This window comes from Chelonia mydas, chromosome 20, assembly GCF_015237465.2.
Source record: "Chelonia mydas isolate rCheMyd1 chromosome 20, rCheMyd1.pri.v2, whole genome shotgun sequence".
Lineage (NCBI taxonomy): Eukaryota > Metazoa > Chordata > Testudines > Cheloniidae > Chelonia > Chelonia mydas.
This window is the reverse complement of record NC_051260.2, coordinates 17,502,728-17,517,041: the sequence shown is the minus strand read 5'-3', so window position 1 is coordinate 17,517,041 and position 14,314 is coordinate 17,502,728. Positions and strand designations below refer to the sequence as shown.

Below are 14,314 nucleotides of genomic sequence, written 5' to 3'. Positions count from 1 at the left end.
AAAGGGAGCCAGGACTCCTGGGTTCTATCCGAGCTCGGGGAGGGGAGTGGGGACTAGTGGTTAGAGCAGGGGGCTGGGAGCCAGGACTCCTGGGTTCTACCCTGGCTCTGGGAGGGGAGTGGGGGCTAGTGGTTAAAGCAGGGGGCTGGGAGCCAGGACTCCTGGGTTCTCTCCCCAGCTCTGGGAAGGGAGTAGGGTCTAATGGTTAGAGTGGGGGGGGCTGGGAGCCAGGATGCCTGGGTTCTACCCTGGCTCTGGGAGGGGAGTGGGGGCTAGTGGTTAAGCAGGGGGCTGGGAGCCAGGACTCCTGGGTTCTCTCCCCAGCTCTGGGAAGGGAGTAGGGTCTAATGGTTAGAGGGGGGGGGGGCTGGGAGCCAGGACGCCTGGGTTCTACCCTGGCTCTGGGAGGGGAGTGGGGCCAAGTGGTTAGAGCAGGGGGCTGGGAGCCAGGACTCCTGGGTTCTGTTAAACATTCTCTCGCTGGGTGATTCGGAGGCTATGGGACTTGGATTTCATACTTGCCCTTGAGAGGGGCTTCTGTGCCTGTGTCGGGTTCTGAGCGATGTGCTAGAAATCACCAGGGGCCTCAAAACCGCCCCAGGGCCCCCCCTTCCAGGTCACCCCACCTCAGCTAATCCCCAGGGACACCGAGGGTGGCAGCACTCCGCGACCACCTGACCTGGCCCCGGTTGGGCCACAGCAGCTGCTCCCCTCGGGCCTGGAGGCCCAGGAATAACGGGGTTCCAGCCGCTGCCTCCCTGCCGGCTCTCAGGAGCGACCCAGCCGTCGCCAGCCCAGGTGCCCGCGCTCGCCCCGTGGGTGCCTGCTGGTAACTCTGCCCATGCCAGGGCGCGGCCCCCAGCGGGACTGGGATCCCGAAGGACGCACCGCCATAATAGCGGGAGCAGGAAGCATGTTCCTTGTCCCATTACCCAGCAGCACCTGGCCCTGCCTGTCCAGGGGCCAAGTGGGGTGTGGGGACCCCGGCCTCCTTATCAGGGGCCTGGGCTAAAGGTATCCAGCTGAAAGGGCAGATGCAGTGGGATCAATATTGATTCGGAGGGGGGGAGCACCCCCTGCTGAGCCTCTGCCCACCCCCTGCAGCACAGCGCCCCCTCGTGCTGCCCTGGGGCACATCATATAACGCCCATCGAAGGGCAGAGGCCATGATCCTTGGAGCGAAACCTCTGTCGCACCCGCCATTCGCTGCATTTCACACACACCCCCCCCCCCAGAGGGGGCAGCTGGGAAGTGAGTGACCCCACCCCTCTGACCACAGGGCTCCGCCGTGGTGCTGTTCCCCAACTGGCCACCAGAGGGCGCTCAGAGCCCTGCTCCAGCTCCGAGAGCCGGGGGCGGGAGACTGGGGGACACTTTTGGGCCGGGGGGGGGGGGGGGGAGTCCACTCAGGCTGCTGCCCCCACCGGGCTCCCCCCACTCCTCCACTCTGCCAGTGGCTCTCGGTCCAGACCTGCAGCCCCCTGCTATCCCAGCCCTCCCCCCCTCAGCTCAGCCACTGCCCCTCACCCTGACCCGCAGCCCCTCCGTTCTGCTGCCCGAGGAAGGTGTTTGAGCCCGGGGTCCGCCCTGGCCAAGGGGCAGCCGTGGGCACCTGGGAACGGCCTGGGAGCCGGGCAGCACACAGGGCGGGTCCCAGGCAGCGGCCGGGTCAGGCTGAGCCGTGTCCCTGCCTCACCCCATCTGCCCTGGGGTTGAGAGGACCCCTGCTGCCCAGAAGCCCCCCTGGGATCCCCGAGAGGGGCAGGAGCAGCCTCTGGGGCTGATCCCGGGGGGTGGAAAGACACAAGTGCAAGGAGTTCCCACCCCACACATGGGGGCTCTCCTCCCTGATCCAAGACTCCCTCAGGGGCCGAGAAACACATGCCGCTGGGGAGCCATGGGGAGCCTTTCCCCCCCTTTCCCCACAGCCCCCAGCTGTGGCAAGGTCGGGATACAGCGTCGAGCACCAGGCTCCATCTCCAAATCAGAGCACGCAAGGAGAGATGGTTTCCTGAGGAAACGGCATCGTGTCCTGCCTCGGCTCCCCCCACCCCTGTGCCAACCGTGCCAGGGTCACTGCCTGGGCAATTCCCCCCCCCCCCCAACGCTCAGCTGCTCCATGGGGTGACTTGGTCTCCGGGCCCCATTCAGGTGCAGCCCACTGAGACCCAGCACACTGAGCTCACCCCCACCCTGGATACCTAGTGCCCCACCCCCACACTGGGGTGCCCCAAATCGTCGTACCCTCCCCCCCGCAACAGAAACCAATTCACAGCTGCCCCCCGGGGACCTGGTGCCATGGCTCTGCCCACACAGGAAGTGCCAGCAGGGAAGGGGTTAAGGAGGGCAGGACAGGACAGGGAGCTCCAAGGAAGCTTTTTATTACAAACCTGTTAAAAAAAATCAACAACAAGGGGCCCCGAGAGGCCTTAATTTACCACGAGTGAGGCGAACGCAGGACCTGGCCAGAGAGCCCGCACGCAGCGCATGGGGGGCCAGTCTGTGCTGGAGATGGGGGGATCTAGGGTACTGGGTCACCGGAGTGGGAAGTGGGTTGTGCTGAGCCTCTGGGAGGGAGCACAGAGGTTGTAATCTGGTCTGTGCTGGCCACAGGAGGGCCGCGTGGGGGACAAGGTCTGGGATTGGGCTCTGCGCCGGGGGGCCGCATGGGGCACAGGATCTGGGATAGGCTCTGCACCGGGGGGTGTACTGGATCACTTGGTGGGGGGATGGCAGCTTAGGGTGACCAGACAGCAAGCGTGAAAAACCAGGACAGGGGGTGGGAGGTAATAGGAGCCTATATGAGAAAAAGACCCAAAAAAACAGGACTGTCCCTATAAAATCAGGACGTCTGGTCGCCCTATGGCAGCTTGTCTGAGCCGATTTGGGCCCGCAGGTGTTAACACTGTGCGCCGTACAGATATGCTGCCCGGACCAGCAACGAGCTTCGTACAGAGCAGGCCAGCAGGGGGCACCCCGGGCTGCGGCCCTCTGGTGGGCACACTCGGCTCCCTGCAGGGGTCCCTCGCCTCCCAGGCAGCCAGGGCTCCAGCCATTCCAAGTCTCAGGGGGTGCCTGTCCCAGCTCTTCCCCCGGTCCATGCCACGTTCCTACCCCGGTGGGGGGCAGGGGGCTCAGTCCCCGGCACTGGGCACCAGCACCTTGATGGGGGTGGGCGTCCCGTTGCCCGTGGACAGGCTGGTCTCGAGCCCCTCGGGCCGGTGGGACGAGCGCTCTGACTTGCTGGTGCTGCACTCCAGGATGGGGATCCCGAAGCGCTGGGCCGGGCCGTCCTCGGCCGGCCCCACCAGCAGGCAGCAGAGCAGCTTGAGGATGGCCCGGCGCATGTCCTTGCTGGTCAGCGTGTAGATGATGGGGTTGAGCAGGGAGTTGATCATGGCCAAGCCGAGGAAGTAGTCGGCCTTGTAGAGCACGCCGCAGGCCTGAGCCTCGCACCACACGTCCAGCAGCAGCAGCAGGAAGAGGGGCAGCCAGCAGGCCACAAAAGTCCCCACCACGATGGTGACCGTCTTGAGCAGGGCCATGTACTTCTGCGAGCGCTTCAGCATCCCTTTGCGCAGGCTGCCCAGCCGCGGGCTGTGGCCCTTGACCATGCGGAAGACGCGGGCGTAGAGCACCGTGATGGACACCAGGATGGCCAGGAAGACGGTGATGCAGAAGAGGATGTAGCTCTTGGAGAAGAGTGGCAGGACGGTGGAGCAGGCAGCCAGGCTGTCCAGGCAGTTCCAGCCCAGGATGGGCAGCACCCCCAGCAGCACCGAGGTCGCCCAGGTGGCCCCCACCAGCAGGAACATGCGGCCCTTCTTGTCACTGTGGTACAGCTTCATGCGGCTCATGGTGATGTGCCGCTCGATGGCGATGGCCAGCAGGCTGAAGACGGAGGCGGCCAGCGTGATGAAGACGCCCCCCTCCCGGAGGAACCACAGCAGCGGGGTGAGCTGCAGGGTGTTGGCGCCCGACATGGCGATATTGGCGGTGTAGGCCAGGCCGGCCAGCAGGTCCGACAGGGTCAGGTTGCCCAGCAGGTAGAACATGGGCGAGTGGAACTTCTTGTTCCTCCAGATGGCCAGCAGCACCACCAGGTTCTCCAGCACGATGAGGGCGCAGATGGCCAGGAACGCCACCGCATCGGCCTTCAGGCCGCCCTTGTACTTGCTGCTGGCCTGCAGCTTCCCCGTATAGTTGTAATGCAGCGAGATCAGCTCGTTGTTGTGATACTCACGGTAGAGCCGGACCAGCCGGGCCGGGGACTCCGCCGTGATCAGCTCCATGCCGGTGGCTCCCGTTGGCGCTACATGGCGCGGCCCTGCCCACTCTGGCTCTCCAGCAGGGCGGCTCAGTGGCGGGGGGCCGCTTGGGTGCAGGGCATCCTCAGCCGCCCAGGGGAGCCCTGCAAAGAGGGGCAGACGGACGTCAGGAGCCCTGGTGCCGTGTACCAGCCTCTGGGCGCCCAGGGGAGCCCTGCAAAGAGGGGCAGACGGACGTCAGGAGCCCTGGTGCCGTGTACCAGCCTCTGGGCGCCCAGGGGAGCCCTGCAAAGAGGGGCAGACGGACGTCAGGAGCCCTGGTGCCGTGTACCAGCCTCTGGGCGCCCAGGGGAGCCCTGCAAAGAGGGGCAGACGGACGTCAGGAGCCCTGGTGCCATGTACCAGCCTCTGGGCGCCCAGGGGAGCCCTGCAAAGAGGGGCAGACGGACGTCAGGAGCCCTGGTGCCGTGTACCAGCCTCTGGGCGCCCAGGGGAGCCCTGCAAAGAGGGGCAGACGGACGTCAGGAGCCCTGGTGCCGTATACCAGCCTCTGGGCGCCCAGGGGGCTGCGATCAAAGGGGTCAGAGCTCCACTTAGGGGCTGGTATTGGGGGGCTCCCCTGGATCACCCCGTGCTACCTCGCACACACCCAGCCCCCCAACACCCTGCACCCCCAGCCACATCCCCCACCACCACCACACACGCCTGCACTTGGACATCACACAGACCACCGGGAATGCAAACCCCGCACCCCCCATGAACCCACCGACTTGTGAACCCGGTGCTGCCTCCCGCCGGGACACTCCCGCTCCATGCCCTGGGCCTTCGGCAGCCGCAAGAGCTGCCGATTCCTGGCTTTCTGCAGCACGTCTGGGGCTGCGGGTGGCGCTGCCACCAGGAATCCCAGCGCAGGGCTCCCCACTCCCCCGGCTGGCACTGCCCACTCCTCGCTCGGCATTGGTGCCCAGCCTCACCCGGCCCAGCTGCTTTGCAGCAACTGGTGCCCCCTCAGGCTAGCAGGGCGTGGGCCTCTCAATTTCCTGGGCATTGCTCTCTGATTGGCTGCCAGGTGGCTGGGAACGGATCAGCTGATGCCCTGTGCGAAATGAGGGGCACTGGAGTCTGGGGGTAGCTTTACCTGCAGGGGGGAGCCTGATCCAAAGCCCAGGAAGGTGATGGAAAGGCCCCCCTCCCCCATCTGCGGAGCAGCTGTGGGGCCATGCCTCAGCCCCAGGCCAGGTGGTTAAATACCAGACACTCCCGTCAAATACCCATCCGGGGGCAGCTTCCCGCAGCTGGGCTGGCAGACGCTGGGGCATGCCGGGCGCTGCTGGAGGAGTCATAGCCCTGCTCCCACTGGGGTCTAGCCCCATGGCACCAGGTGGGCGAGGGAGCCAGGACGTAGGGGGCAGAGCTGGTACCAAGTCCTCCCTCCCAGGGCCTCTTCCAGAAAAGCTGGGTGCTGGGTCACGGCCCTCATGGCCTGTGCATCCCTCCGGCCATCGCAGAGCCTGGAACAGCTCCCCTCCAGGGCCGGCTCCAGGCACCAGCAACGCAAGGCACGTGCTGGGGGGCACAATTCCAGGGGCGGCGTTCCGGGTGGGGTTCATTTTCTTTTTTTTTTGGCTTGGGCAGTTGCACTCTCGGAACTTGGGGCGGCAAATTTATTGCTTGGGGTGGCAAAAAACCTAGAGCCGGCCCTGCTCCCCTCCCCGCTTCCCTCAGCCTGCAGGGGGTGTCTGGGATGGGGCTTGTTCCCCCCCTTGAGACCTAAAATCTCCACAGCCCCTTTGTCACCTGCAGGGTTCAGCTAGTTTCTAATCACCCCCCCCCCACACACACCCCATCACACACCCGCTGCAGCCTGGGCTGGGCCCGGCAAACAGAAGCTCCCGCAGAGTAACAGCAGCTGGCGCTGGGGGGGGAGGGGGGAGGACAGCCAGGACCAAGGGGCGAGCCAGCCTGGGATCCTGTTCTGTACAGAATGGCCTGGAGGGATTCATGGCGCGGCTGCGAATCCTCCAAGGAGCCAGAGCCTGACGGAGAGACGGGGCCGGGTCACTTGGGCTGGCTGGGCTGGCCAGGACAAGGGATGCGCAGAGAGCAGCTGCAGCTGGGAACGATTCCCCCTCCACATGCCCCATTTACCACCCCACCCCCGTCGCACTGCATGGGGCAGGGACTGACTGTGGGTTTGTGCAGCACCCGGCACAATGGAGCCCTGATCTCGCTCAGGGTCTGGGCAGCGCCTGGCACGAAGCATCCCTGATCTCGGTCGGGGTCTGGGCAGCGCCTGGCACGACGGGGTCCTGATCTCGGTCGGGGTCTGGGCAGCGCCTGGCACGACGGGGTCCTGATCTTGGTCGGGGTCTGGGCAGCGCCTGGCACGAAGCGTCCCTGATCTCGGTCGGGGTCTGTGCAGCGCCTGGCACGAAGCGTCCCTGATCTTGGTTGGGGTCTGGGCAGAATGTGGCATGACGGGGTCCTGATCTCAGCCAGGGTCTGGGCAGCGCCTGGCACGATAGGGCCCTGATCTCGGTCGGGGTCTAGGCAGCGCCTGGCACGAAGCGTCCCTGATCTCGGTCGGGATCTGGGCAGCGCCTGGCACGAAGCGTCCCTGATCTCGGTCGGGGTCTGGGCAGCGCCTGGCACGAAGCGTCCCTGATCTCGGTCGGGGTCTGGGCAGAGCGTGGCATGACGGGGTCCTGATCTCAGCCAGGGTCTGGGCAGCGCCCGGCACAACAGGGCCCTGATCTCGGTCAGGATGTGGGTGGCGCCTGGCACAATGGGGGCCCTGATCTTGGTCAACATTTCCATCACCCAGACACTAACAATCACTTGCCCTCCCGCAGCTCTGGCCTTTCCCCAGCGCGCTCTGGGAGATCCCCCTGTGGCGTCTCTCTGAACCCTGTAACTTATCGTTCGCCCGCAGCTTCCCAGAGCAGCAGCACAAAGCCAGGGCGTTTGGCAGCTCGGGGGAGGGAGTGGGAGCTGAACCCCAGCCCTTCTGGACTGGCTGCACCCCCAAAGCGCTGCACCCCGGCCCTGCCATGCCCTGCACAACAGGGCAGCCTCATGCCTCCTCAGGCTGGGGCAAGTCTGGAGGGCTGGGAAAGTTCCCAGGCTCCCTCTGAGCACTGGTCACTATGGGCATATGTGAGACCAGCGGGAGGGGAAGAGGGGGCTTCCCCCTCTTTGGCTCTCGGTAGCCAGACCTCGAGCCACAGACCCAGCACGGAGCTTGGGGGATGGGTGAGGGCTGGGTGTGACCCCCACAGGGAAGGAGGGGGGATCATGGGGAGCCTGACCCGACCCAGAACTGAGTGATGCCCTGTCTCCCCACCCCCCAGAGCATATGCCTAGGTCACACTGGTACCTCGGGGGGCCAATGCCCTCGGGCTGGCGTGACTCCCGGTGACCTACACCCACAGGCAGGCCCTGCACTAGGATCCAGGCTGGCGGGGGGAAAGCCCAGGCTGGGGGAGGGTCGGATGGCGCAGCGGGTCTGTGCTCTGCCCCCAGAGAGGGGCAGGTGGCAGAGATCCAGGGCCCATCCCCTGCCACCTCATGCCATCCTTGACACCAGGGCCCCATGGACACCACAAGGGGCCAGGCGGTGGGGAACAGAGCCCAAGCTGTGCATGGACCCCAGGAGCTGTGTGCCAGGGACTGGGGGGGGGCATGCCCTGCATCTCCTCCGCCTTGCCCCCCAGCGTGGCGGCTGGGGGCACTCCCAGGGCGTTTCCGAAAGCAGCGAAGTGCGGGTGGGAGCGTCGCAGGGGAGCTGCCCTTGGGCCCCCCAGGGTCGCACCGTGATTCTGCCCCATGGGGCCGGGACCCCCATTCCGGTGCATTAGCAGTCGGAGCACCCAGGTCCTGCTCTCCGACGGAGGGGCCCCGTGGACACCCCCCGATTTAATCCAGCTTGGAGCCCAGCGCCTTGTCCGCGTGGGGCAGGCGAATCCCCGCCCGCCTGGACCCCGCGGGACCCCAGCGCCACGTTCCCCCCGCAAGCTCCACTCGGGACATTCCCGATCCCCGCCCGGGGGCTCCCCCGTGCAGGTCCCGCGAACACCAGCCCCGGGCAGGGGGCTCAGCCCAGCACTTACCGTCCGGCCGCGTCCCAGGCTGGGCTGCGGAGAAACGTGCCGGAGGAGCCCGGAGCCCGGAGCCTGGCCCGGTGCCTAGTCACGTGGGAACCTCCCGTTCCCCCCGCCCCCGCCCTGGCCGGGGGAGAGCAGCCTTCACCGGGGGGGCCGGGGGACGCGAGTCTGCGCTGCAAAGGGCGAGGAGCTGAGACAGAGGGCGGAGAGGTCTGCAGGGCAGAGCCGGGACTAGAACCCAGGCGTCCTGGCTCCCAGACCCCCCTATCTACCCACTAGATCCCACTCCCGCCCAGCGCTGGAGAGAGAACCCAGGAGTCCTGACTCCCAGCCCCCCCCCCCCCACTAGATCCCACTCCCCTCCCAGCGTTGGGGAGAGAACCCAGGAGTCCTGACTCCCAGCCCCTCTCTCTACACACTAGATCCCATTCTCCTCCCAGTGCAGGGGAGAGAACCCAGGAGTCCTGGCTCCGAGCCCCCCATCTCCGAATATCAGGACCCTTCCCCGTGGGAAGAGTGGCTGAGGCTGGGAACTGGTCTCCCTGGGGTGGGGCTGGGAGTAGGGCCCCCCATTGCTGGGGAATCGTTTAGGACCGGGGGGAGGAAGCCTGGCCCCGGGCAGCGACGTTCGCCTCCGGCCCCTCGGAGTAGCTCTGACCTCCGGGCAGCGAGGAAGAGGCTGGTACCTCACCCACCCACCCCCCACGCCCCCGACCCGCCATTCGGAGCAGCTGGGAGGCCCAGCAGCCTGGCCTGGCTCCCAGCAGGGACCTGCGCCACCCTCCGCATTCAGATGCTAATTCTGTCCCCGCGTGCCAGAGCCCCTGGCATGGCGCCACCCCACACTGCTTCGCGCTGACCCCGCGGCAGAGGGGCAGCCTGGGGCCCCGGCTGGGGGATGGCCTGGCACAGCCTAGAGCCGGCTGCAGGGGATGGGTAGTGCAGTGCCCCCTTCCAGGCCGCCCTCAAGCCTTCCGCTACCCACTGGCTGCGTTGGGGGCAGGGGCCACAGGGGGGTGGGAAGGGGAGGGGACAGAGTCCCAGGGCATCCTGCGGGGCGGGGGGCCATGCAGCCTGGGTTGGTATTGGAGTGTCTGGGACCAGGTGGATGGGCGAGGGGTGACCGGCCGGCTAACGACAGGCAAAGCCCAAAGCCACAGACACCTCGCCCACCGCTATCCCAGCCCTACCCCCCAGCTCTGCCGGTGCCCCTCAACCCCGACCCACAGCCCCCCCGCTATCCCAGCCCTGCCCCCCAGCTCTGCCGGTGCCCCTCAACCCCGACCCACAGCCCCCCCGCTATCCCAGCCCTACCCCCCAGCTCTGCCGGTGCCCCTCAACCCCGACCCACAGCCCCCCCGCTATCCCAGCCCTGCCCCCCCAGCTCTGCCAGTGCCCCTCAACCCTGACCCGCAGCCCCCCTGCTATCCCAGCCCTACCCCCCAGCTCTGCCGGTGCCCCTCAACCCCGACCCACAGCCCCCCCGCTATCCCAGCCCTGCCAGTGCCCCTCAACCCTGACCTGCAGCCCCCCCGCTATCCCAGCCCTGCCCCCCCAGCTCTGCCGGTGCCCCTCAGCCCTGACCTGCAGCCCCCCCACTATCCTAGCCCTACCCCCTGAGCTCTGCTGGTGCCCCTCAACCCTGACCCACAGCCCCCCTGCTATCCCAGCCCTGCCCCCCAGCTCTGCCGGTGCCCCTCAACCCTGACCTGCAGCCCCCCCACTATCCCAGCCCTACCCCCTGAGCTCTGCTGGTGCCCCTCAACCCTGACCCACAGCCCCCCCGCTATCCCAGCCCTGCCCCCCAGCTCTGCCGGTGCCCCTCAACCCTGACCTGCAGCCCCCCCGCTATCCCAGCCCTGCCCCCCCAGCTCTGCCAGTGCCCCTCAACCCTGACCTGCAGCCCCCCCACTATCCCAGCCCTGCCCCCCCAGCTCTGCCAGTGCTCCTCAACCCTGACCTGCAGCCCCCCCACTATGCCAGCCCAGGGCTCCCCCGAAGCTCTGCCAGGGATGACCTGCAGCCCCACTATCCCAGCCCTGGGTTCTGCCTCCCGCAACAGCTCTGCTGGGGCCCCTCTATCTCAGCCGTGTTGTACCAGTTTTTGCCATTTCCTCACCATCGCGGGTACCTAATTCACCTCCCCCAAGAGCCAGCGGATCAGAGTCCATGTGGGGGGGCAGTCCCAGCTTGGGGGTCCTGGGTCTGGGGCGCTGCTAGCTGCAGGTTAGGGATGCTCCACCGGTTCCATGTGCATTCGGCTGGCACTGCCCGGCTAGGAGGAACAATACCCAGTTCAGGCGGACAGAAGGGGCAGTGGCCGTGCCTAATGCAGACACAATAGGGATGGGTCCCGCAGGGTGAATCCTCCAGGAGCACTGGAAGACAGCTCAGCCTGGCACCACCGTGCTCCCCCTGCCAGGGTGTCTGGGCCCCTGCCAGAAGCCTGGGGTGGGAAAGGAGGCTCAGGCAGGAGCCTGGGGTCAGAGGATTTTCAATGCACCACTGGGATAGGGGGTCTCACCACTCCCTGGTCATGAAGGCACAAGCAGGGGTAGTGATGGGAGCCAGAGCATAGTCAGGAACCACCACGCCCAGTGCCGGGGAATGCAGCCCCCGCGGCCCATCTGTCCCACCCCAGAGGCAGCTGCATCTTCGGGCGAGGGGCCCTGTATCAATAGCCTCCATGCCCCACCCCAGAGGCAGCTGCATCTCAGCACCTGGCAAGGGGTCCCTGACTCGATCTCACCTTCCCAACCCCACAAGTGCAGGTGCATCTTGCTGTCACCCCCCCCCCCCACCCCACAGCACTGTCTGCCTCTCGCCCTCTAGCCCTCGACCCCAGTCACTTCCTCCTATGCCCCCGACTCCTGCTCTGCCTCCCAGAGGGCCCACCAGTCCCCTCCCCCAGCCACATTCCCTGGAGATGTAGCAACAGCTGCCGGGGCAATGGGAGCTGCCAGTGTAGGCAGGTGGGAAGATGCCAGGGGCTGCCAGGATTCGCCTATTTGGGAGCAGCCGTCCACAGTCCCGTCTGCCCCATCCCCTCCCACCCAGTGGGATGCACCCAGGGCTCAGGCATGGGGGTGATGCAGCAAGGATTGGGGGCTGAGCTGGATGGGGGGGTCCCTCGGGCTCCCCAAGCCCATTGACTTCTGTCCCCCGAGCCCAGGTGCCAGGCTGCATTCCATGCCAGACAGCCCCGGGTGCCAAGGTTCACCCAGCCGGGTGCCAAGGTTCACCCAGCCAGAGGTGACCGGTTCCAGGCAGGGAACGGGGCGATGTGGGGTCCACAGGACAGAAATGAAAGTCTGGGGCGAGGCCTCAGGGCTGGGCAGGATGGGGAGAAATGGGGGGCAATGGCCCCCAACCCTAATACTCCCCTACTGCTTCCATGGCGGGGGGGCAGAGACGCCTGACCTCTGTGTCTGTCAGGGCTTGGGGGGAGCTGTTTGATCCCTGGGCTCCAGCACTGTGCCTGCTGTGGGAGCGGGGTCTCTGCAGTGCAGCACCTTCTTCCCTGGCCCCCCAGGGCTGGGCACCACGCTTCCTCCTGGGTTCCCAATGGGCCGGTGCGAACGGACCCTCCCGCCCGTCTGGGGGAATCTGCCCCCCGCGCGCCCTCCTATGGGGATGCACACAGTGCCCCCCACTCCCCTGCACTGCAGCCAGGGCACTATCCCTGCAGAATCAGCCCCCCGCTGCGCTGTCTGGCACCCAGCCCTTAGGTTCAACCGGTTCATCCACCGCGGCCCCTAGAGTCTGTCTCCTCCTCCCTGCCAGGCAAGCCCCGACCTGCTCCCTTGGGTGAAAGCGCCCAGCCCTTCCCACCTCAGCTGCCCTGCTGGGCTTGTGGAGTCTGGCTTATTAGGTTGAGGCTGGGGGTCAGGACTCCTGGGTTCTATCCCTGGCTCTGGGAGGGGAGCGGTGCCTAGAGGGTCAGTGCAGGGGGGCTGGGAGCCAGGACTCCTGGGTTCTACCCCTGGCTCTGGGAGTGCAGGGGGGTACAGTGGCGTGATCCCATAGGAACACGGGCAGAGGCCCCGAGCTGCTGGGAAGGCAGCCCGACCCGCAGTGCTGGGACGTGGGAACGGCCTGGGGCACAGGCAGCTGCTCAAGCACCGACAACCTGGCTGCTGAGCTAACAGCACCCGGGGCTGCTCCCCAGCTCCCCCCACAGCAGCCCAGCCCTGCCCCAGCACATCCTGGGGCTGTGGGAAGTGGGGCCACGCCACCCTCAGGGCAGCCTGCACCAGCAGCACTGAGGGAGGGGCCGTTCACCCTGAAACCTAACGGTGCTTATTAAAGGGCAACCTTGTTCACTCTTTCTGGGAGCGGGGGTGATATCTAGTGGTTAGTGCAGTGGAGGCTGGGAACCAGGACTCCTGGTTTCTACCCCAGCTCTGGGTGGGGAGTGGGGTCTAGTGGGTAGGAGCAGGGTGGGTGGAGGGAGGGGAGCCAGGACTCCTGAGTTCTATGTCTAGTTCTCCTACTGGCCTGCTCTGTGGCCCCACCCTGTGCCTCAGTTTCCCTGTGTACAATGGGGGCGGTGCTGCTGTTCCACCGCTGGGGGCTGGGAGGATCACTGTGCTTCAGGATCCCAGGCTGGGGGGCTCCAGTGGACATTCGCTCAGTGCAGCCTGAGGTGTTCATTAGATGAGGAGATGTTGGGAATGAAACCCGCATGGGTCAGGGTGGGGGCAGATACCCGGGACTGAATGTCCCCTGCCCTGACCCCAGCCTGCCTCTCCACTCCCGCTGCACAAGCCCCAGCGCCGTCCCAGGCAAATCCAGCGTTGTGCACATTGCTAGAAATCTGGGGGGACGACCCCCATCCCCAGCCTGCACACACCCTGGCCAAGATCAGGGCCCCTGTTGTGCCAGGCACTGCCCGGACCCCAACCGAGATCAGGGCCCCCTTTTGCCAGGTGCCGCCCAGACCCCGACTGAGATCAGGGCCCCGTTGTGCCAGGCACTGCTCAGACCCTGACCGAGATCAGGGCCCCGTTGCGCCAGGCGCTGCCCAGACCCTGACTGAGATCAGGGCCCCGTTGTGCCAGGTGCTGCCCAGACCCTGACCGAGATCTGGCCCTCTGTTGTGCCACGTGCTGCCCAGCTCACAGCCTAACTGGACGAAGGTGGAAAGAGAGGCCCAGCGAGGGGCCGTGACTTGCCCAGGACCAGCCCCCAGGTGTCTGAATCCCAGTGCAGCAGCCTCCCCGTGGATCACAAACCACCTCCCAACACCACCTGGCCCAGGCCAAAGCCACCCGGGGCGGCAGCGCATGGCCAGGACCTGATCCCATCCCACAGGGCTGCACTTGAGAGGGGATTAGAGAGACACAGACAAACTCTGCAGAGGAAATCGGCAACGGCAGAGAGAGCAGGGATCTAGCCCCTCCATTGCAGCCACCCCACTCTACCCCCCCCAGCCTGGAACAACCGGCTGCCGTCCTGCCCCCATAAGGCGAAATGCAAACCCGGCTGGGTAGAGCTGATTAAACCCGGGGCCAGGGCTCTGTGGTTGGGGACGCTGTGTGGGCTTGTCCCCCATTCCCTGCTCTCCCAGCACGACTACGCGACCCCACGACTGCCCCTCGGGGAGGTCCCAGCTCTGGGGTGAAGCCCCGCTGGCTCAGAGCGGGGCAGCCAGCCAGGACCACCAGGCAAGTGTCCAGACGAGCGGCTCCCCACAAGGGAGGGATGGGCTGGGCCCGGCTCGGGGCTGGGGGAGGCAGGGTGACCGGAGCAGAGCAGGCCGCACGGAGTGTGGGGGCGGGAAATGAGATTGGGAGGAGGATCTGCGGAGTCCCCTGAAACCACCGCTGCCCTGGGCCTTCCCCCCTGGCTGGGGGCTGCCCCCTCCCCAGGCATGATGTCCTGGGGGCGGGCGAGGCGTATTGCTCTGCTTTTCTTCATCCTCACCCACCTGCCTCCACCCAG

General features: G+C 66.4%; 1 protein-coding gene across 2 annotated transcripts; it reads right to left on the bottom strand.

The window, feature by feature from the left end:
• Nucleotides 1–2,365: 2,365 nt before the first annotated feature.
• S1PR5 (sphingosine-1-phosphate receptor 5) lies at nt 2,366–9,026 on the bottom strand. 2 transcript variants are annotated; one of them, XM_037888051.2, is made up of 2 exons: nt 8,378–9,026; nt 2,366–4,411 (listed from the first exon to the last, which is right to left on the bottom strand). In XM_037888051.2, the coding sequence occupies exon 2, from the start codon at nt 4,290–4,292 to the stop codon at nt 3,135–3,137; it is 1,158 nt and encodes a 385-aa protein (XP_037743979.1). In that variant the 5' UTR covers nt 4,293–4,411; nt 8,378–9,026; the 3' UTR covers nt 2,366–3,134. The 2 variants fall into 2 exon arrangements, with proteins under 2 accessions (XP_037743979.1, XP_043388881.1); XM_043532946.1 differs by having other exon boundaries at nt 2,366–4,766; nt 8,378–8,539.
• Between the last annotated feature and the right edge of the window lie 5,288 nt (nt 9,027–14,314).

What these genes read in the sequence shown, in the direction of transcription:
- S1PR5 (XM_037888051.2), bottom strand. Translation starts at nt 4,292, where the DNA reads ATGGAGCTGATCACGGCGGAGTCCCCGGCCCGGCTGGTCCGGCTCTAC.